Source organism: Nannospalax galili, unplaced genomic scaffold (assembly GCF_000622305.1).
Source record: "Nannospalax galili isolate Female #2095 unplaced genomic scaffold, S.galili_v1.0 scaffold169, whole genome shotgun sequence".
In the NCBI taxonomy this organism is placed as follows: domain Eukaryota; kingdom Metazoa; phylum Chordata; class Mammalia; order Rodentia; family Spalacidae; genus Nannospalax; species Nannospalax galili.
In genome coordinates this window covers 6,184,330-6,208,154 of record NW_008360327.1, presented here as the reverse complement: position 1 = coordinate 6,208,154, position 23,825 = coordinate 6,184,330, and the positions used below count along the sequence as shown (strand labels likewise).

General features: G+C 44.6%; 1 protein-coding gene across 11 annotated transcripts in view; it reads left to right on the top strand.

The window, feature by feature from the left end:
* Window positions 1-23,825, top strand: part of Ldlrad4 (low density lipoprotein receptor class A domain containing 4) — a 474,517-nt gene that overhangs the window by 423,786 nt on the left and 26,906 nt on the right. For 8 of the 11 annotated variants that reach the window (XM_029560086.1, XM_017796315.2, XM_029560087.1 and 5 more), the window contains one exon: window positions 11,877-12,031. In XM_029560086.1, the coding sequence (XP_029415946.1) occupies window positions 11,877-12,031 (155 nt within the window). Of the gene's footprint in view, window positions 1-113; window positions 301-839; window positions 984-11,876; window positions 12,032-23,825 lie in introns of those variants that run through there. The other 3 variants (XM_008825927.3, XM_008825929.3, XM_008825928.3) reach the window with 3 other exon arrangements.

Genomic DNA, 23,825 nt, shown 5'->3' with positions numbered 1-23,825 from the left:
AGTTTTTTTTATGCGGTATTTGTACTTACGAGAGAGAGAGAGAGAGAGAGAGAGAGAGAGAGAGAGAGAGAGAGAGAGAGAGAAATAAGAGAATGAGCCCTTCTTGCTGTGGTAAGGGATTACCAGTCGCAGTGCTGAGAAAGCTGCTATGAGCTGTTAGGGACTTTAGGGAGACAACCAGGAGCCTGTAGCTTGGCCACCAAAGGGAAGAATACTGTGGGTGCTCCCAGCTTGGTGTGCTCCGGCAGCTGGATATACATCGAGGCTGGCATCCCTGCCTGCCATGTGGCTGCGGCTGCGGTAAGCATACTTTCTGTTTCCTCAACTCTGAGAGCTTGCAGCAGAGATGAAAGAAGAAATAGTGTATTGAGATTTCCAGATTTCCCTCTTTCTGCTTAGTCTGATTTGCTTGTTTGAAAGATCATTGACTGTAATAGAACAAAATGAAGTATCTAGCCGCATTCTGCTTGCCTGTGTGTGTGACACGTCTGGATGTGTGGCTAAACTGGAGAAATGCAGATTAAGTAGTGATGTATGTTGCTGTAAACAACACTGGGTGTTCAGCTGGTCTCAGGATTGGAGACTTAGGACTTACTCTCTGCTGAATGACACTGACACCTTCTTGCCACAGAGCCCCTGATTTCTGTTGATGGAAGTTGATAATTGGTAGCCACAGTCTGTGGTTAGAGCCATAGCATTTGAGTCTAGCACCTGGGCTGGGCCCCCGCTGATGAAGTAGAGAGACATAGGAACACCCCCCCCCACACACACACACATACTCTCTCCCACACCCCACGCCGGGCTATAACTGCAGCTCTGAGCTGCCTGGAGAGGAGATTGCCTGAAGCTGAAGGATGGTTTGAACTGGGTGGGCTGTACCACAGTTGGATACCCCTTTGCAAAGGACTTGATTATGTCCAGTGACCAGCTGAACAACAGCACACTGAAGGAGGCTCAGTTTAAAGACCTGTTCTTTAAAAAAGGTACATTTGCAAAGGCCAACTCTGGGTGATGCATGCTCTTTGGGGTTTGTTGTACTTTTTCTTGGAATTTGGTCTGAGGAGAGCTCAGAAGAGAAGTCCTTCTCAAGAAGTTTGTTCTTAGATCAGGTGTGTGGCACCTGAAATTCCAGCAACTCCAGAGGTGGAGGCAGGAGGATCAGAAATTCAAGGCCACTCTCAGCTACATAATGAATTGGAGGCCAGCTGGGATATATGAGACCCTGTCTCAAAAAAAAAAAAAAAAAAAAAAAAAAAGTGTTTTGCCTCAGAGAATTCTGTCAGCTATACCAAGTAGAATCCTCTCAGGAAGTTGTATTTTAAACTTTATCTTCTTTGGTTTGCAATTAGCTTGTTCCTGTCAAGAGATTTTATATGTAAATACTCAGTTGGGTGGGTTTTTTTTTTCCCTAAAATGTCTTATACATGAAGCCAAAACCTCCCCTAGGAATGCTCTTACTTATAGGTGCTATTTTTTTTTTTTTTTTACTGAGTTGTTGTAAATAGCATTTGAAAGAAAATATGTATTTCTTAGAGTGTGATTGGATCCTTGGCTAGTTTTTCACTTTATCAAAGTAACAGGAGATATTGGGACACAGAAATTGACTCCAAGAGTGATGGAAAGCTGGAGAAGGTAGCAGCAAATACTCTGACTTCTGGGTAGAAAGTATTCTAGAACTACCCCTCTTAACTGCGAACAAGACAGTTACATGCACAGCTGTGTTTCTTCTGACACTTTCTTAAATTAATAATGTGGAGGTGAGGTGAGGGTGGATTTTAAATGAATCCTATAAGGGGGATTATAGTTTTAGGCACTTTTAGCTCCCATTTATAGCATGGCAAGGGGATAGACTTATAAAAGGTTATTAATTGCTTCTACTCCTCTGCTGTTTTTTAAAAGAAAATTCTGTCAGTCATCTTTGATTGGAATATGTTTAGGTCAATTTCTTCCTAAAGACATCTGGTAACTGTAGTTTATGAAATATATAGAGAAAAGTCATTATATTGGATGATAGTTTTGGCCTTTGATGTTACCCAGGCTGGATAGACTCATAGAGTCTGTACTCTAGGGATTCCTTAGTCTGATTCTTGCTGACTGCTCAGTCTGCCTGTGTCATGGGAGATACCTGTTTGGTACTGAAGTTAGGGAGATGTGCCATCCATGTTACCCTTTCCACCTACAGCTCTTAAACTATCTCATTCCAATCTCATTATTATGAAAATTTCTTTATGTAGATATATGAATATAAACAGATAACTTATAATAACCATGAGCCCCCTTTTCCAGTGCCTCCTTTGAATAGGAAGGCTGAGTAATCAGTACAAAATATGAAAACTTTTGACAAAACTTTAGCATTATCAAAGTTGTTACTAAGTGGCTGGCAGAATATGGCTTCCATGCTAGACAGTTTACAAACAAGTTAGGAAATTGAAATACCTTCCTTCAGAGGGCTTCTTAATTACCCATATGTAATGCACATAACTTTGCTCCAGGAAACAATAGATGAACAAGACATCGTACAGGGCTCACTCTATGAGAGAAGACAGAAGCTGGGCATTAACAAGGAGTGCTAGTACTGAATGGGTTCAGGTGAAGATAGGGAGAACTAGAAGGGTCATGATCCCATTATCAGGGGATTAGAGAAGACTTCATAAAAGAAGATAAAGCCAGTGGTTGACACCAAGCCTGGGTATTTCTTGATTTTTTTCCCATTCCTTTCTGTTGTTCTACTTGCTATCAAATAAATTGAAGTAACCAGCTGACCTCCAAGGAAAATGCTAGTCAGAAGATTTAATGTACTCACAAGCTGTAGCCCTTATTGTTTTGCCTTCTGAACTTTAAGCTGCGAAGTCATTTTGTAACAGTCTGACTATCACCCTCAACTATGGCATTTAATGAGTGTGAATTTGCATTCAACCATTACAATCTTCAAGAGTATTTTTATACTAATAGTTCACAAACTCAAGGCAATTATAGTCTAAGTAGATTCCAGCTCCTGCCCCCATCCATCTTCTTGCCACCACTGCTTAATCTCTGTAGGATTTGGGGAAGCACTTACCAGACTTTAGGAACATTCAGCAATTTAAAAGTGTCACAGAGCCATAAATAAAAAGTAAGACATCCCCAAGGCTGTCATCTTATCACCACACCTGTTTTTGCTGAACAGGACAGCGACAGGAAGAAAAGGCAGGCATGAGTTCATTGTGCAGAAGCCAAACAAGACCAACCCAAGGTTAGAAGGTTGGCCTCTATGCCTGAGCATAGGGGAGTTGGAAGGCTTTGCTGGAAAGGAGGCTGTCTAGAATGTGGGATTCTATGGCAGGCTGGCCATGCTCTTAGAGTTGCAGTGTTCCCAGATTGTAGGATTCAGGGAAATGAGGTATACAGGCCGCTTTTGGTAAGAGTGGGAGTTGACTCACTCAGACATTTATGGCCAGGGGCTGGTCCTGGCAGTGACATAAGTGTTTGCATAGCAGCTTTCCCACCTGCTGTCAAAGTGTTTGCTTTGTTGGTGAGAGGACAGGCTCTTGGGGCCCATACTTTGTCCTCACATTATAGGGTTCTGTATGAGCACACATTACACATCTGGAACTTAAAACTAATTTAACATTCAGAAACCCAAACTTGTGCAGATGATGATATTTAATGGAGGAAAGGCTGAATGGAAGATGGTGCTAGCCATCCCACAAATAGAAGTGAGTGTTATATTAGGAGCCCAAGGGTGGTACAAACACATATCCCCAGAGTTCATTAAAAATAGTCCAGACGTTCACGCCTCCAGTATGATTCAGTTCAGGTCCTCATTGGTCGAAGGAACAGAGCAGCAGGTTTCACACAGTCCTGTTTCCACAGTTCCCTACTGTACAGCTTAGAATTTCTTGGAGATGTTTCTATAAAAATAGAGATGCCATCATCATTGTCGTCATTGTCACTATCTTACAATAATAAAGTAAGGTGCTATGATCCCTTCCTGTAAGCTTTAAGATTATAATAAAATTTCTGGTGTTCAGATGGCAGTGACTTCATTGCACCATGAATTACAGTCCCATAAAAGGAGAGGGAGTGTGAAAACTCAATTTGACCTTAAATCTTTGACTTGCATGACTACTTTTTGGCATTCTTCTGTTGACATCAGTAACTATTAAAATCAATCAGCTATTGAAAACCTAACCCATGGGTCATATTCAGAATTCATAAAGGATAAATAAAATTTTGGAAGCCCATCCAAAGCATCCTAATTCTTAAAAAGCACTACTATTCCTGTTAGAGAGTATTTCTATCTTAATACTTTCTTCAAAATTCATTCTGTTCTTAGCCTCCCTTTTTTAGCCCACCTCAAAAGCAAAACTGCAATATCCCCCCCTTTTTGGCTCTTTGTACTATTGCATACCCCTATCCCTCACCACATAAAAGCAGGCTGTGAAGATTTGGGGCTAAATATTTTAAATAGGAGGACAGATTGGGGGGGGGCGCAAGTGTTGCACATCCAGCCCTGTCATAAGTGTGAAGAGGTTTGGGGCAGGGTTATCCACAGTAGAGGACCCTGAGATCTGAAGGTCAGCATGCTCACCCTTGGGTTGAACAGTATTTTTATCTTTAAAGAAAGTAAAACTTCCATATTTTCCAGTTGTAAGTTTTCTATATCTTGCAACTTAAATGAGCAAATGGTCTGTTCTAATACACTGTTTTGCCCCAGGTTCAAAGTAAGAGTAGCTATACATTTAAATTTTTTATTGAGTGCATGTGTGTGCAAGATGTGCATGTGTGACGTGCATGCCACAGCACACATATGGAGGTCAGAGGACAACTTTCTGGATTCATTTCTTACCTTCCAGGGATCAAACTTAGGTCATCAGGCTTATACTAAGTAAGCCACATTTCTGATCCTAGCCCTGTAGGCTGTGGTGCTCTGCTATGGGTCCCATACCTAGAGGTCCCAATATCAACCGGGTAAGGCTTTAAGAAGCACCACAAAGATCCTGACATGCAGCAGTAGCACGTTATAGCTTAAGATTCTGCCATTGGGGACTGAGCACCTTGGATTGCTTTCCTGTCTGCTGGAAGAGCGTCTAGGCTCTCACTAGACTAGTGTAGCCAGGGTGCCCCTCGGCATCACTGCTGGGCTGCTTGTCTTGGCAAATGGCTGCCAGGGGTCCTATTCCTGCTTCTACAAGTACACCTGTTATCTGCCTTGAGTATGCCTGTTATCTCACCCTGCTTCCACTGTCTCAGATTCCTGCTGCACTAGTACCTGTGAACCTTTAGTGTTGCTGTCCAGTTCTTGTACCACAGAGTCCTGCCAGGGCTCTGCACTCTTGCATGAAACCTCAAGGCTATGGCACAGCTGCAGGCATCTCAGCAAGAGCAGGGGAGCACCAGTGAATATGAGAGGCTTATGAAAGAGACTGGGGCATGCAGGCTAAGAAACACAAGTCCCCATTAAAGGAAGGTGGTGGGCTCTTTCTCTTTTTTCTTTCTTTCTTTCTTTCTTTCTTTCTTTCTTTCTTTCTTTCTTTCTTTCTTTCTTTCTTTCTTTCTTTCTTTCTTTCTTTCTGTCTTTTTGATACACGGTCTCACTGTAGCCCCAGCTGTCCTGGAACTCACTATGTAGACCAGGCTGGCCTTGAACTCAGAGATCCGCCTGCCTCTGCCTCCCGAGTGCTGGGATTAAAGGCATGAGCCACCATGCCCAGCAAGGAGTACTTCTGTAGACTGTTTATACAACTGAGAGCTCACTCACCCTAGGCTGAATTTTTTTTAATGCTACAAACATTTATTATTCACACTGTTGCACTTGTAATTAGATGGCAGTTCAGTTGATCTTTTTTCAATTTTTATTTTTTAAAATATTTTACTTATTTTTATTTTATGTGTATGAGTGTATTGCCTACATGTATGTGAGTGCACCTGTGTTGTGCAATGCTGTGGAGGTCAGAAGAGGGCTTTGGATTCCCCTGGAACTGGAGTTAAGGACGGTTCATAGCCATCATGTGGGGGCTGGAAATCAAACCCGGGTCCTCTGCAAGAGCAGTCAGTGCTCTTAACCACTGAGCCGTCTCTCCAGCCCCTCTATTTCTATTTTTATTATTTTTATTGATTCGAGAATTTCATGCAGTGTATTTTGATCATATTCAGACCCCTCCCCACACATATTACCCCCCAATTTCATTACCCCCCACAACTTCATGTCCTCTATTACTTGTCTCTTTTTAACGGCTTACCGAGTCTAATCTGTGTTTGCTATATGCTCTTGGGCGGGAGTCTATCCCTTGGAGTCTGGTCAACCTACCAGGTGTCACACTATTAGGCAAAACTGAGTCTCCCTCTCCCAGCAGCTATCAGTTGCTAACAATCCTCAGCCAGGGGCAGGGCTACCTGCTCACATCCTCCATCCATGCTGGGTTCCTGTCTGGTTTGGCTTTGCACAGGCATTGTACATACTGTCATAAGCACTTTAGGTTCATATGTGCAACTATCCTGTGGTGTGCGTGTCCAGACCACACAGGTTCCTTGTATTCACCTACCATCTCTGCCTCTTACAATCTTCCTACCCTCTCTTCCACAATGGCCCCTGAACCTTGGGAGAAGAGGCTGTGATATGTGTCCCATTTAAGGCTGAGCTCTCTACAGGCACGTTGATCAACTGTAAGTCAGTATTAATTGCATCTGCTGCAAGAAGAACCTTGCTGAGAGCTGAGAGGCGCTCTACTCCATGGGTATAACACTAAGTCATTATGAGTCTATTAGCAGAATGATAGTAGTAGGTTCTCCCCTATGGCCTGTGACCTGTCTAGCCACAGATTCTTGGCTCTGATTATAGTATCAGCTGTAGATTCCATCTTGTGAAGTGAAGTGGGCCTCAAATCCAATTAGAAGGTGGTTAGTTACTCCTATAATTTGCACCACTATTGTACCAGTGGCCATGTTTTGCCAAGTTAGTTGTTATTGTTGCTTGTAGGGTTCACAATTGATGACTACCTTCCTCTGCCAGTAAACCCATGCATAGAACCTTCTAATACTGTGAAAGCTAGCCAGCAGAGATGAAGCTTCGAAGTCAGTCCCAGTTTGATTTCTTCTTGTTTGTTCTGTGAATCAGGTATATAGTGTCTTCAGCAGTAGGGTCTTACCATCAAGTTCTGGTAGGTAACCAAGTGCAGTGGCAATAACCAGTATTATTTGAGGGTCTAAGGATCTCTCTGGCCAATAACTCCAAAAGAGCAAGTCTTCTTGGTTGAATTTTTAAATACTAAATGATAAGATGCATGCCTTTCGTATAGTTCAGAATGTTCTGTACCGTCTCAGACCCAGAGTATAGAACCCAGCACAAATAAAGATCTAAGGATAAACAAGAAATTCTTAGAAGAAAATCTTTAGAATGTTAGTTTAGGAGCCTTAGTGAAAAGCATTAGTCATTGATGCCATAAAAATTATATCATCCATAGAGAAACTCAAAGAAAAACTTCAAGAAATGACAGGCGAGAGAAAAATATTTGCAACACATACAACAAAGACTTGTAGCCATAATGTGTAAATATTTCCTATAACTACATGAGAAATTAATGAGAAAACTATAAGTGAACTAATGTGAACTAATATGATTATGAAAAAAAGTAAGCATAAATTACCATAACTATAGAAGATCTGAAATTGCCAGTAATTGGGGTAATACTAAGTAAGACACGGTACATGGGGACTAGGGAGATGGCTCAGTGATTAAGAGCACTTGCTGCTCTTGCAGGAGACCCAGGTTCATTTCCTAGCACCCATATGGTGGCTCACAACCATCCCCAATTCCAGGTCCAAGGGATCCAGTGCCCTCTTCTGGCCTACACAGGCATGGCACATATGTGGTACATGCAGGCAAAACACTATACACAAAAAATAAGGTTTATATTTTATACTTTTTATACAGGGTCTCATTATGGTAGCCAAGGGTAGCCTCGGCTCACAATTTTCCTGCCTCCTCCTCTCAAATGCTGGGCAGGTCATCTTGGCCATCCTGCCTGGTGAGATATATATTTTTGGCTATGAAATTGGTATAAGTGAAACTGGCAAGGGGATGAAGAGATGGCTTAGCTGTTACACTCAGCAGAGGACACAGTTCAGTACCCAGCACCTGTCCCCTACCCCCTTCCCACAACCCCCATTGGGCAGCTCACACCATCTGTAACTCCGGCTCCAGTGTATCTAATGCCCTCTTCTGACCTCTGTAGGAACCCACACTCATGTGCGTGTCCTACACATACACACATAATTAAAATTAATCTTTAAAAAAGAAAAGTGCCAGTCTCCAGTAATAATGAGGGTATGGGACTAGCTAACACTCCTTCTTCCTGACAACTTAGTATAGCTTTCTTGTAAAGTGCTACTCACAGCCAAAAGAACTAAAAATGACTGTCCTCTTGAAATGAAATTTCAGTTTTAAAGAATCATTCTTTCTGGCATACTGACAAGTGTCAGCACCCACATATATTCTCTCCCCCCCCACACACAATCTTTTGGACATAATTAAAAGGAGAAAGCATTTAGTAGGCACACACACTGACGACTACACATCCCTCTAGTACTACATGGCACGGCTGCAATCAGAGAGTTGCTGCAGGACTTCAGTGGAATGTCACTGTTTCTTCTATAGTATTGAAGTTTTCAGAAAGTTTTCCTTATTTTTATAACAAAATCTTTTCAGATAAAATTAATTTATACAAAAAATGCTTATAGAATTAGGAAAATTCAACTTGATTTTCTTTGCAACATCTGCACAAATTTACATATCCAGGAAAAGATCATCTGGAAAGAGTTGACCCATGAGGCCTTTGTGCAGGGTGCCCCACTTTACTAGCACTTTCTTCTCCTTCCATGTCTGGACAGCAGTACCTTCTTTTGAGAAAGGGAAGCGTTGGTAAATGCTAGTACATGCTTTAACCCGAATAGTTTCTGATATTCTGCTATCTCTCTATGAAATAAAAATGAAGTTGGTAAAATGGGGCCTCATTTAAGATTCAGCCTTTATTTTATGTTTACTGCCTTTGGCCTGAGCACATCTAACTCCCTGTCTCCTTCAAGCTCTGCATTGAGGTGTTTGCCCATGGGTTGGTGTTTGGCCCCACGGTGTAGCTCTCCAGGGCTCTGGAGGGGTGCTGTCATCGTCTTCCGTAGCCAGTGTAGGCCTGTCTTGTCAACAATGGCTGTCCTCAGAGAGAGCCCACTGCGGCTATGTGTGAGCACCTGCTCTGGGTCTGAGTATGCTCCTGAGCCACTGTGTTTCACTTTTAACTGTCTGCCAGGCACCAGCAGGTGCTACACACTGAGAATACAAAGTAAGCTTGTAGTTGACTATGATCATAGTTTTATGAAAAACATTGAAAAGACCATGTCAGAAATGCTGAAGCAGGGAGGGGTTCCAGACATGTGGCCAAGGAGGAATCACATGGTGCATGTGTGTGAGTCTTGAGAGTCATGGGGCCAAAGCCAACGTATGCTAGACATAGGAAGATTTTATGAAAGCCATATTCATTAAGACAGTATTTGTGGGTTAACACTATGACACAGTACCTTCAGCTATGGGCATAAACAAAGTCACATTTACCTTTCAGCTACAAAAGAAAAGGCATATGCCTCTGCTGTCTATCAGTGAGCATTTTAGTCTTTTCCAGGGGGTTACCACCTTGAAAATTTCTAATAAACCCTAGAGAGTTTTCCTTATGGAACATATAAACTTAGTGGTTCCCTTTGACTTTTCTTCCTGTAGTAAAGACACTCAGACAAGCTCCTGGATGTAAGCTGGGGTCTAGTTCCCTAAAGGGTATTCCAGTCATCCACTTGATCTTGGATACATTCAGAGTAATGGCAACTATTTGGGGTAGGTAGCCCAGCACCAGGCCTTGCTGTTTGCCAACCTCAAGAGCTGCCCACATTACCTCCCGGAGTCATTCATGTTCCCTAATAAGAGTGAGGCTCTCTCTGACATTCTCCTGCCAGTTAGGGAGGGTACCTGGGAAATCTTTCTGGGCCTAGCTGCTCTGAATGTGGTGGCTCAGCACCCTCATGCTTGGGTGCCACCAAGGCCATCCCCCAGTTTTATAGACTCCAGTCATAAATTCAGTCCAGCCCTGCCTAACAGGCATGCTTGACTATGTCCCTACAGTGGATGGGGTGTGAGAACTGGAGTAGAGGTCAGTGTCAAAGGGTGGGATGTAGTGGGATCCAGGAGGATTCCATCTAGCTTCAGGGCCACCCTGCCACTGTTCCCTGGTTATGCAGATCAGTTGCATATAGCTGTAGACAATGGGGGTTGGGATGCAAGTCTGTTCACAATCATCCCAGGTATGAACTCACATACTGGGCAATAATGCTTTCCCCACTGGCTGGCAGCCTGTTGCAGCCAGGGTGTGTGCATATATGTTTGTGTACGTGAGTTCAAGGTAGTTCAGTAGGCCTTCCATCCATAGATATAACTAATCACAAATGAAAAATTAATTGGAAAAATGTCTGTACTGAACATGTACAGACTTTTTTCATAATTCCTTAAATGATACAGCAGAGTACTTGCATAGCATTCACATTGGACCATGTATTATGACTAACCTAGTGATGATTTAGAGTGTGCTGAAGGGTTTGCATATGAAAATGCTACATTTCATATAAGAGACATGAGCTTTGGGTATCCACTGAAGCTATCTTACAATCAGTGTCTTGACATAGAGTGATGACTGTCTTTCAAAGTTCCCCTCTGTTTCTTGACCTTCATTATAACACATACCCTGTCTCTCACCAGAGAGCGATCTTCTCCCAGCTCCCAAACCTCTCCCCTATTTTTTCCTTTTAGGGTATTGGGGAGATTCAAACTGAAACCATGGGCAGCCCTCAGAAGAGCCAAAAGCTGGGGGCCACAAAATGAAGTCTGGGTTCTAGGGTTAACTTTGAACTCGAATCTGCTTTCTCTCTGCAGAGCAGGGCTCTGGATCACTTGTATCTGACTCATACACTCCCACTCTAGAAGTCATTGTATTTGTGCGTGCAGGGTGTTTTAACGACCGCAGAAACATCCTTTGTAAAGTTAGTCTTGAAAACCTAGAAGTGACTCAGTCACTATGACTTCAGGACGGGAATGTGCTTTCTGAGTCACTTGCAAGGGCAAATCCTTTGAGGACTGGAGGCCAGAGCTGGCTTCTTAACATTTACGGTCCCTTTCATGGATGGCTTTGTGAGATGTTTTGAGAAATTTGACTTAACTATGCAGAATGAGATTGTTTTTTTAGAGGGGTCATACCAGTAGAAGTAGGCTCAGTTCTGAGAGACTTTCTCAACTCTGCTGGAGCAGAGAGATGGAAGACACCATCTGACAGGAAGGGAGCCAAGGTGACAGAAGCCTGAGCTGTCCTGAGGCTGATCCACTGTGAGCAGGTGTCAATTTAGCAGCTGCCTGTGGTAAGCTCACTGGGCTGACTTAGAACTCTACTGTGTCATTGAGGAAAGTTGTAGCCAGCACCTCTGGCGGTCTGGTAGGGCTAGCACATTTTCTTAAGGCCTTAAGTTCAAGGGCCAGGTCTTTGAACTTTACCAACCTAGCAGCATAGGTCTGTGGGAAAGGCATTCCCAGAGTGTCCTTTTCTTTTCAAAGTTATAATGTCATAGCCCTGCAGTTACCTACAGTCGTGTACAGGCAGAGCTAGGTGTCACTCTTAGCCCAGCCACACGCAGGCTTTATGACTATATTTTCTTCTTCTCTAAAATGTGGACGTAGTTTCTGTCCTCTCCAGGCCATGGGGACCAGATGCATTTGAAGGGTCTTCACTGCCTGACAGCTGCAGTCACCATAGAATCAGGCAAGTGTGCAGGTGCCAGGGCATCGCTCACTGCCTTCCTCTTCCTTGCAGCGGAGCTGGAGTTTGCACAGGTCCTCATCATCGTCGTGGTGGTCACAGTGATGGTAGTGGTTGTTGTATGCCTGCTGAACCACTACAAAGTCTCCACACGTTCCTTCATCAATCGCCCCAGTCAGAGCCGGAGGCAGGAAGACGGGCTGCAGCCGGTAAGTGTGGGCTTGGGCCATCTGGGGTGCTGCTGCTGGAGTGCACTGGAGTTCCAAAGCCAGGCAGAGTATGGCAAGGACCAGAAGGCAGGATAGCTGTTCTGTCAGCCCACTGCAATTCATAGGTGCCAAGGATTCTATGTTGATGAGTAGCATGTGGAAAAGTACTTGTATACATGTAGCCCAGTGAGTTCTCACATACGACCAGTATCCTGAAGCCTTCCAAAAGCTTGTTCAGTTCTTCCCTCTATGAAAGTTTCAACTGCCTGCATGTTGGTCATTAGCCCAAATTAGTTTTGCTAGCTGTGGCACCCACACTCATGCTTTTCCTTTGTGTCTGGCTTCATTCACTCAACACTGGGTTATGTATAGACCTTAGCTTAAACCTGGTCCTGGAGGTGGTCTGGAGATAAGTAATGCCCTCATAGGTCTCTAAAGGTGTCTGTAGTTCTTGATTGCAAATCAGCTGAAGGGACTAGAGGGATGGGAAGTAGTGGGTGCTTTTTCAGATGGAATAAGTTGAACTCTAGGGGTGTATGCTGCTACAAACAGTCAAGTAAGTCTCCTCAGCTTGGGCTTTTTAAAGGTTTCTCTTTATTTCTTGCTCTAAAATACTTTCTTCCCTTGGTAAAACAGTGATATATAGATAAAGTGTTCCATAATCTAATGTGAGAGGCCAAAGCTATTGGAACTTTGTGTTCTGAGCCCATTTTACAATCTGTAATTCTAGTGACTTTTACCAAGACACTTGGAACCTAGTGAATTTAGGAAAGTGTAAATCATTACTGTCAGTGGAGGGCAGAGGAGGCATTATCCAGAACTCATCTTCCATGGTTTGCTGAGTAGCAGGAGGCACATATTTTATGGAGTGCCCTTCATTAGGATCAGGGTTGCGTGGTCACTGCCTTCTCCCTGACTTAGGAGAGTTGGTTGTAGGTATGGGAGGTGGCAGTTGTAATGAATAGTGTAGAGTGGCAATTCTCAAAAGGGCAGGCAGGATCCTGCTTCATTAGAGCTACAGAGTTGCCCAGGAAGCCAATGGCTTGGCGATCCTTGTGGGCAGGGTAAGCACAATAAGGAACGATAGGTGCTGCTGTGTGCACCTCACGCTCACAGTGCAGGTGGGATGGGGCATTGAGGGGGAGACCATTTGGCCCAAACAGTCCCTCTTCCCTTTGGCTTCCTACACCCTCTCTTGCTACCTTCCTCAGTCTCTCTCAGATTCCAGTTTTGCTAGCCAGCCTCTCTGGACTACTTGATTGATTTCTTTATACCACAGTGGTTTTTCTGGTGGCTTGTCATCCTCAGGCAGCCTGGTAGCCACACTATCTAGCCCTGACACTCATGAATTGTTGTACAAGGATAGCTTTGATTTTGAAAGAGAGAGCAAATTCTTCCAAAGTTCTGAGCTTAAAGAAAGAGGGCAATGGAAGTCATGTTATAGCAACAGTTTTAGAACCACTCTGGAATTGACTGTCTTCGCTTTGCCTTAATATAAGGCCTGTGAATGCCAACCACACTTTGGTAGATGTGGTACAACTCTCTCACATTGCCACTGATAATAAGCAGCTCTCAAGTCTGCACAAAATATCAAGGCTGTATCCAGCTGGGTGTCAGTCCTAGACCTTAGTTCCACTTCCTGAACAATCAGCGTAGCTGATGGTTCTCAAATTTACCCATATCTTACCCTTGTGCTCTAGGGGCCCCCCAAATGCTCAGGTTTCCTGTATGGGTGACACAGCTTTTCTGGTTCCTTGCCTGGGTTCCTTCCTTTGTCGTCCTCTTGGACTTGCCTGGACTGAGGCATCATCTGCTTTCTTCTTGAAGAATCTAAGTGAATCTTTGTCTCCTTGGTGCAGATTCAGCCCTACCCCTGCTTGCTATCACTGCTCTTAGGCACTATGTCCTGGCTCTATGTACCATGGTCATGTATTTACCAACCAAGAGGCATAGTAGGGAGATAGCGTGGAAGGGGAAGGAAGCAAAATTCTCCTTATTGCTCTGCTTGGAAAGGAACTTCTCCTTTACTTGGTCCTGGGTATCTAGGAGCATGTGGACCATGGGTCAGGAGGTGCCAGCATGCTGACTGGTAGGATCTCCCTTGAGATCGAGAAGGTTATTAAGTGACTTTGAGAGATCTTTCCAGACTGCACCTTGAGTGACAACAGAGATAGTCAATAGCTGGTGAATACTATTCACAGAGGATTGTCAGTGGGACTGACCCTGTTAGCAAAAGCTTAGAAGTTGTGTGCTGAGATCTGGGTTCTGGTGTGTAAGTCAAATTCACTGCTGGGAGTCGCATATGGCATCCAGTTCCCTCCTCCCAAGGTCCTTGAGATAGCCTGAGAAAAAAAAAGAATTCTCCAAACCCCGGTTTGAAGAATCTTAACGAGTTTATTGGACTTGCTAACTGAGCATGGGGTGCGGGTTTACTACAGACGAGTGCCCCCCCCCCCCCTTCACAGCTGATGCTGAAAGTCCACACCCAGACATAAATCCTGTGGTTCTGGACAGCCTTACAAAATGGCAAGAGGCCAGCCTCCTGGTTTTCCCAGCTTTTATACCCTTAGCCCCTCCCTGCAAGCGTCTATAGTCAACCGATTGGTTGGAAGAGGGAAGGGGCGTGGCTTCTTTGTAGACCGTGGGAAGGAGGCGGGTCCATGGCTTGTCATCACAGGGTCAGAGGACCATCTTCCGGGTCAGGAGGCGCCAGCATGCTGACTAGTAGGTTCTCTCTTTCTTGAGATCGAGAAGGTTATTAAGTGACTTTGAGAGATCTTTCCAGACTGCACATTGAGTGACAACAGAGATAGTCAATAGCTGGTGAATACTGTTCACAGAGGATCGTCGCTGGGACTGGCCCTGGTAGCAAAAGCTTAGAAGTTGTGTGCTGAGATCCGGTTTCTGGTGCAAAGCTGGAGCCTGTGGAGAGGCGTGCCACACACAGCGTGGCCTTTCTTTCCTGAACTACTGTGGAGCTCTTTTCATTCTTTGAACGATCCAGAGCTGGGTGCCATCCCTTCACAGGGCTTACACATTCCTTCTCTGTTAATTGCAACTGTAGACATTAGCCAGCTTAGCAATGGGCACTATTCCATATTTCATAAAACTCAAGGTGCTTTTCAACACTGTTACCAGGGGTGCTTCAGTCCCAGACCTTCACCCTACTTTCTGAGTAGGACTATTAGCCTAGTTTATGGTTCTAAAAGAGGGAAGAGAGTAGATAAAGAAGAAGCAAAGCTTCCTTCTCTCCTGGACGTACTTGAGTCTCTGTCCCTGCTGCTTCTCCCTAACTCCTTCCACAAAATGCTCATCTAGTGCTAGAAAAGCAGCAGATTCCTTTATGTCCTTGGCTCTGAGCTAGGATATTTTCTATAGAGACTGGAGAGGTTGTTACATCTCAGGATGTGGTGCTCCAGATCATCCCCCACAACAGAAGACCCCCAAATGTGAATGGTGCCAAGGTGGAGAAATGACCCCCAGCACTGCGTGCCACCTGCCCAAGCACGTTACTGACACCTGGGGAATGGTGTCATCAGCTGAGCACGTTTCTTCCGATTGCTCTGATATGTCCACAGAGAGAACAACCCTCATGCCCTGCAGCACAGGGAACATGGCTCTCTGGGACTTATCCTTGTAGACATTTTCTCTAGCAATTTCCACCTGCCTCTGTTCATCGCACACTTCACTGAACCCCATCATAGCCTGGAGAACAAAGTGACAAGGAAAAAGTAACCAACTTCCATCCTACTGAGGTCAAGGCTCCACTACCATCCTTTTGACCCTTCTGGGAATGCTGGGGTCTCATCAGCCCCTTGTGGTTATGAAGTGGGCCTGCCAACCCATTGTCTCCTTTACTTCAGTGCCCTGATCTGGTCTGGCCAGCTTCAAGTTACATTTCCAGGTTGCCTCCCTTTGCCTCTCAAGATGACAGTCTGTGCCCACCATATTCCCTCAAGAGGAGCTTGGTAGTCACAGCATAGTGGGGAGGGATCTCTGCTCTTAGTCACACACCTTGGCCATCCAGGCTGCCCCTGGTAAGGAGGGGTGGTGGTGAGGGGAAGATGTAGATTTGTGGAATTTGGGTCAGAGTGGTGAGTGGGGATGAATGTGTGTGTGTGTGCAGTTGGCTTGCCTTGTATTTTGTATCTGTTAGTCAAGCCCCCAGCCCAGCTCCTGAAGCTGTAGCTAGCACCCAAGCCCCCAGACTTACCTTCCTAGCACCCTGAGGCAAGTGGCTTAGGTACTCTGCTAGTTGGCAGCATGCAGCATGTGGGTTTAGGGGGCTTGGGCCAGCCTCTCACTGGGGAAGCAACCTCTTATTGTTCTGAGTGTTGGTGGGATGCTTAATGTATGGGGTCTTTGGCCCATTTGTTACAGATCTATGTGAGATCTCTGCACGTGATAGTAAGGCTGTGTTCATTTTAAACTGGTTGAAAGTTTAATTCCCTCGTGTGGGCCACCTTTCTTCTCTTTAGTGGGAATTTCACTTTGATCAAAAGGAAAAACAAAACAGATTGAAATTAATTGTCCTAGTTAGCTTTAATTGTCACTTGACACAGCCTAGAGTCATCTGAAAGCCTCTATTGAGGAATTTCCCAGCTCAGATTGGCCCGTGGACATATTTGTGGGGGATTGTCGTGATTATTAATATAGGAGGGCCCAGCTCACCTTGGGCAGCACCAACTCTGAGCAGGTGGTCCTGGGTTGTATAAGAGAGCTAGCTGAGTGGGACAGTGAATGAGCCGGCGAGTGAGGCAACAAGCAGAGTTCATTCCTCCATGATTTCTGCTTCAAGCTCCTGCTTAAGTTTCTGCCCTGACTTCCTTCAGGGATGGACTATGACCTGGAAGTATAAACCAAATAAATCCTTTCCCTTCCCAAATTGCTTTTGGTCATTTTCTTAGTTTGTCTCTCCATTGCTGTGATAAAACACTCTGACCACTACCAACTTGGGGAGGAAAGGATTTATTTGTCTTAACATCTCCCAGGTCACAGTTCATCAGGGAGCCCAAGGTAGGAACTCAGGGCAGGAACCTGGAGGCTGGAGCTGGGGCACAGGCCATGAAGGAACACTGCTTACTGGCTTGTTCCCCTGACCCCTGCTCAGCTTGCTATCTTATCCAACACAGGCCCACCTGCCCAGGGGTGGCACCACCCACAGTGGGCTGGGCCCTCCCACATCACTCAGCAATCACGAAGATGTCCCACAGACATGGCACAGGCCAGTCCAATGAAGGTAATTCCCCAGTTGAGGCTCCCTCAACCCAGGTGTGTCAAGTTGACACTAAAACTATCCAACACAGTCATAGTGTTTTATCACAGAACATCAAACTAGAACAATAATAGAGCAGGATCTCAGTAACTGACTGGAGCTGGTCATTGGCGAGAGTCCTCTCAAAAGACTCTGGCAGTTCAGCTACTCCAAGTCATGAGTCCTTCCGATAGGCACACTTGCACGGCACAGTCTTGAGGGGTTCACAGAGCAGAGGTGCACTGCTCCTACCTCCACGGGTGCCCTTTCTCACATTGCCAGCGACCCTCGTCTCTTCATTCTTTGTCTGAGACAATGCAAGTTTGAAGACTAGGGAGGGCTCCACAGCCTTCCTCTGAAACGTGTACAGGGGAACCTGGGGATGGGACAATACTGGTCATAAATTGGGTAAAAGTATTCACTAATAAAAATAAAAAATAGTAACCCAGGCTTAAATTAAGTTACAAAAAAAGTAGAAGCTTAAATGAAGGCCAACCGCGGGGAGTAGGTTTGTTGTATAAGTCTTTTGTTGTTTTTTTTTTTTTATTTTGAGGCACGTATCTATCAAAGTCTTGTTTGTATAGTTTCAGAGACCATCTAGATTTCTTTTCATTATCTTAGACTACCAAGTAATGGGCAAACTGTAAAAAGGCTTAAGTATTTCACACCCAACCCTAAGGGATATTTGCTAGAATGGCTGAGGCTTTTCCTGCTGGGGAGACCTGAGCAGTCCTTTCTGACGGGCACATCCCAGTTAGGTGGCACCTGCTAACCCCATCTGGACAGTCCAGGGTGTGTGTGTGTGTGGCCAGTGAGCATACATTGGTGGCTGGCTACTCACTGAAGAATAAGGAGCAGGAGTGGGACAAAGAATTTCTTGGTTTTGAGCCATATGCGATAGTGGATATTAAGCCTTTTTTTTTTAAACCTATACAGAGATTTCAATTTACAAATTAACAAAAGGAGTCATGTTGGGCATTGCTTCATTACCACCTGCTACAGGAACTAAATCAATTGTGAAAAGCCAGGTGTCTGGGCTTCCCCACAGAGACTCTGCATCAGCAGCTTAGCAAAGAAGTGCACCAGGGTCCAGCTTCACAGGAGACTCAAGGCCATTTCTTTTTGTTCCCCTGGCTGTTCAGAAAGAGGACCAGGGCTCTATGGTTATTTACCTCTGTCAGTACAGAGATTTGTGCTCCTCAAACCCAGAGTGCCTTGTTCACACCCCAAAATTATGAGTGTGACCTGGAGCAGTTTGCCCCTCTGAAAAAATTTGATCCAACTGTTAAGAGCTGGGAGATGTCACACAACATTTGGAGCTTACATCTCTCTAGTTTTTTGGGCCTCCCTGGGCTCTCAGGTTGGGGCCATAGGACTGCCATTCCTAGAAATGGGTCAGTGCTTGCCTGTGGCTGTAGCCCCCATTTTTCTCTTTGGATCCTCGGTACTAGAGGACTGTCATGCCACTTACTGGTTTGCATTGTTGTGGTAGGTTTAGGGGGTTGGGTTTTTAAAATATTTTTTGGTGACGATTTATTTATTTTATTTTATATGTATGAGTGTTTGACCACATTTATGTGTATATATCACATTATATGCATGGTGCCTGTGGAGGTCAGAAGAGGGTGTGTTAGATCCTGTGGAACTAGAGTTATGGACAGTTGTGACCCACTATTTTAGGTGCTGAGAACAAAACCCAGGTCCTCTGCAAGAGCAACAAGTGCTCTTAACTACTAAGTCGTCTCTCCAGAGCCCCCACCCCCACCTTTTTTGAAACAGAATCTCATTCTATAGCGCAGGCTGATCTCAAACACTACCTAACTCTGGCTGGCCTTGAATTAATACCATTCTTCCTGCCTAAGCCTCTCAAGTGCTGAGATCACAGGCATGAGCGACCACATCCAGCATGGCAGTTATTCTTTAAGAAAACAGTGTTTAACACTTAGTCCTCAACCACAGGAAGAAAACAAAAACAGACTGATACTGCTTCTGGTTTCCAGAAAAATGGGCACAAATATCATTGTAGAAGTGAAGACCATTCCTGTTGGTTTAAGAGTAGAACATTTGTGTCTAGGTCAGCAGGGTGCAGAATGGCCTGTGCCTAGCTTAACAGGGCACCTGTAGCCCCTGCTGTCTAGTCCTGAGACAGGAACTTCACTGCTGTGGCTGAAGCCTGTGACTAAGAACAAAGAACTGGCTGCAGACTCCCTAGCTGGTTGTAACTCTGTACTATCACCAGCAGCCTCTGTCAGCTTTGGGAGTAAGGAGAGGCAGAGGATGGCCATTCTAATAGATAAGAACCAGGGCACCTCTGAAAAGTGTTGGGGGTCCAAAACTACCTGCAGGGAGGGCCTCCCTGGATATACTGAGTATGGCAGGTGTCTTTGTCAACCTGGCTTGCATCCTTTCTAGGCAGAGGCTCTGAGGTCGACCCCACCACATAGGGCTATTAGAAGTCCAAAGAACCTCGTTCTACAGGCCAGTGAGGGGCACAGGGTATGGAGGGCCACCACACCACCAAGTGACTGAAGAATACCTACCTTTTTTCATTTCTACCTACTTTAGACTGTGCTTAGAAAAGTATTTATAAAATAATGGAAATGAACTATTTTCAGTAGGATTTTTTAAAAAGCAAACTAAATTATGTCATTGTCATGGTCCTGTTTCTGACAGTCTGGGCTAAAAGTAGGAGTGTCAGAGGATTGTCTGACAGAGTTGCTGGGATGAAGGATGATGTCAGGGAGTGGTTTCCCTGTCAGTGATATCCCTGCACCTAAGACCAGATGTAGTTATCCATGTTGTCCAGGAACTATTCTCCATTGTTTCAAGAGATGCAGAAACTGCATCTGTCAGTGCCAAGTAGACAGCTAGGGCAGGTCAGTGTTTCCCCAGCTACTCCTGATACTGGTTTCCTATTGCTGTTTACACCATTTCTTTCCCTGCCTGAGTAGGCAAGAGCCTCAGCTGCCAAGTGTCTGTAGTGTGTCTGTCTGAAGTGCTCAAAGACCACTTCAAAATGAGAATGTCTCCCATCAAAAGAAATACTCCTGTACTCCTAGTTGCAAAACAGACTCTGGTAGCAGCCCACAGCTTATTATTCCCATCTGAAAAAAAAATAGATGGGCATTTTTAAATAGCTGTGCTTCCCTTTAAAGCAATGTGAGTAGCTTACATAGTTTTCCTGGTGTCACCACTGCTCAGCAGAGTTGTAGAATTACCTTGAGGGCCTCCAGATTGTATTAGTTACTTTTCTGTTGTTGTGGTGAAACACTGTGACCAAGGGAACTTATAAAAGGAAGAGTTTATTTAGCTTAGGGTTCCAGCGGAATCAGAGTTCATCATAGCCAGGAGGCATGGCGGCAGTATGTGGCTGGAGCAGAAGAGGAGCGAGAGCTCACATCTTCATGCTGGCACAGGAAGCAGACAGTGACTGGAAATGAGACAAAGCTTAAGAACTCTCTAAGACTGCCCTGGATGATTTGCTTCCTCCAGCTAGGCCACACCTCCTAAGATCTCCCAAAACAGTGCCACCAACTGGGAACAACTTGGAGCCTGTGAGGGACATTATTATACAAACCACTACACAGATCTTTTTTAAATAAAATATAAAGGAATTTTTTTCTTCTCCATAATGGAAAGCCTTCATTTTCCTTTATGTTTTCTGACGATAGATTTGAACTTTGGTACCAGCCAAAATCCATTTAGATTTGTCTTATGAATGATTTGAGTGATGAAGCTAAATGATATGTAGTTGGTGTAAAGCCAGGTAGCTCATTTAGTATGACTGATGTTATCCAAGACACAAACTAAGCTGCAGAAAGATCAGGAAGGACCCACAACAAGCTGATGTTGCTGCTGGAAGGGGATATAGTCGAGGGGACCTGAGCTGTGTGGTTAAAACTCTCATGGTGAGGGGCTGGAGAGAGCAGAGTGGGTAGAGCACTTGTGGATCTTCCAGAGGATGTGAAGTCAGTTCTCAGCTCCCACATAGGGCATCTCACAACTGCCTATAACTCCAGCTCCAGGGAATCAACACCCTCTTCTGGCCTCCAAGGGTGCCTTTACTAATGGCATACCCCCTCGCCACCCCCATAAATAAAAATAAATCTTAAAATAATTCTTTTCAGGGGCTGGAGAGATGGCTCAGTGGTTAAGAGCACTGGCTGCTCTTGCAGAGGACCTGGGTTCAATTCCCTGCCCCACCATGGTGGCTAGTAATTGTCTATAACCCCAGTTCCAGGATATCTGATGTCCTCTTCTGACCCCCATGGGCATTGCAGCATTGTATGACATGGGTGCATTTATATACATGTAGGCAATACACTCAAATACACTCATACACACACACTAATAAATAATAATGATAATAATAATAATTCCCATGATGGGAGTATATGCAAAGGATGGATGATTCAAGTTCTAGCCTGGGGTGAATTCTGTGCAGTGATCTTTTCTTTTTCTTTTTTCTTTCTTCTTTTCCTTCTCCTTTTTTCCCCCTATAGCTGAAGTCAAATTTGCTAGGTAGACTAGGCTAGCCTTGTGCTCACAGAGATTTGCCTGACTCCAAAGAGCCTTTCTTTAAAAAAAAAAAAAAATTTAAGGGGTTGGAGAGATGACTCAGTAGTTAAGAATACTGACTGCTCTTAAAGAGGACCTGGGTTCAAGTTCCAGCATCCATATGGCAGCTAACAACTGTCTATAACTCCAGTTCCAGGGGATCCAGTGCCCTCTTCTGACCTCTATGGGCATTGCTCAAGATGGGTGCACTTATATACATGCAGACAGTACACTCATACACATAAAATAAAAATAACAAAATATTTTTTTTAATTTAAATCGTCTGTTCACATAAAAGATTAAGGTGAATCCAGTACTGTTCTAAGCATCTTTAGATACCAGGCAACTAGTTTGAGAATGGTTTATATTGATGCAAAAATATGTAAAAAATAACATTTTGAAATAAGATTTATGGAAAAAAATTATTATTATAGGTGGTTGTATGCCATGGTTCACATGTACAGGTCAAAGGAAAACTCTCAGGAGTTAGTTCTCTCCTTCCACGGCTGCTTCCACGGACAGAACTCAGGGCCTCAGAGTTGCCCTAGCAAGGCTTTTACCCACTCTGCCGCCTCTCTAGCCTGAAAAAGTTTATAAACGAAAATTTGTTTATTGAATTTTTGTGTATTTCATACCGAAAATCATCTTTATACCCCCTTTCCTCTTCCCCTGTGGTCCCTCCCATAGCGCCCCCCACTGGAGTTCATACATTCTGTCATTTGTATTAAGGCTTACCTTTGAACAACATTTTTTATAACAAAGCTTTTAGGTATATATGGTATTATTAGCATTAATAATGGAATGGTAAAGTTTATGTTTTACTTGGTATGGCTGTGAAAAAAATTTTAAAGATCTCCTACTTCTGAAATTCTGAGTGGCCCTAAATGAAGAGCCCCCACCCCCACCCCCCTACAGGGCTGGTTTCTGGCTGCACGTGAGTCTCCTGCCAGCCTGTGACAACAATAAAGCATTCACCTCTGTGCACAGAGGTGCCTAGGGCCGAGAGCAGGACAGTGCCCTAAGATTTCTTCTTCCTTGCTGGCTTTTCCTGAAATCTTGAAGTCGGGTTGTTCACTCCCCCACCCCACCTCCAGCTGCCTTTAGGCTGGGAGAGGCACCTGGTAGCTTTTCTCTCTCATTCACTGTATTAGTCTACAAATGGGAAGAATTTCCTTTCTTTCCTTCCCAATAGATCTTCCTGGAAGATTTGTCTGTTCTCTTAAGGGATGTGCTGTAGACTGAATATAGTTAGATGGGAAATGTGGACTCTTAAGAAGTCTGATGATGGATTCCCAAGGAGGAATGAAGGAGGAGGTGCTGCCACTGAGCACACGTGGCCATAAGGAGGTATTGGCTTTACTTCTAAGCTGTTACTGCCATCTAGAGTGCAAAAGACAGTATGGTAAAAATACTTGGATGATAGAGAGGTAGATGAGAAAGGAAGAAGAATCAAAGGTATTGCTGGCCAAATATCTGAAGACAAGCTCTGCCTTTGCTTTGAAAGTCTCCCCGTGGAACAGGTAGAAAAACAAATGTGTAACTATTTGAAGCCATACAATACATTCATTCCCTGGGAGGGGCTCTTATGTAGAAGCCAGGATATGCAGCAGTGGCCTCATGGGATTCCTGTTGGCCCCTGCATGTGGTAAGGAGAATTTATCTGAAAGGCTATATAGGTGAGCACGTGCTGGGCTCTCAGGGTCCCAGTGCGCACTCCTGGGCAGTGAAAGTTCCTCCGCTACTGAGGTCTACTCAGTCGATCCCGTCCCTATTTCACCAGCTCTTATGTAGAAGCCAGGATATGCAGCAGTGGCCTCATGGGATTCCTGTTGGCCCCTGCATGTGGTAAGGAGAATTTATCTGAAAGGCTATATAGGTGAGCACGTGCTGGGCTCTCAGGGTCCCAGTGCGCACTCCTGGGCAGTGAAAGTTCCTCCGCTACTGAGGTCTACTCAGTCGATCCCGTCCCTATTTCACCAGTAT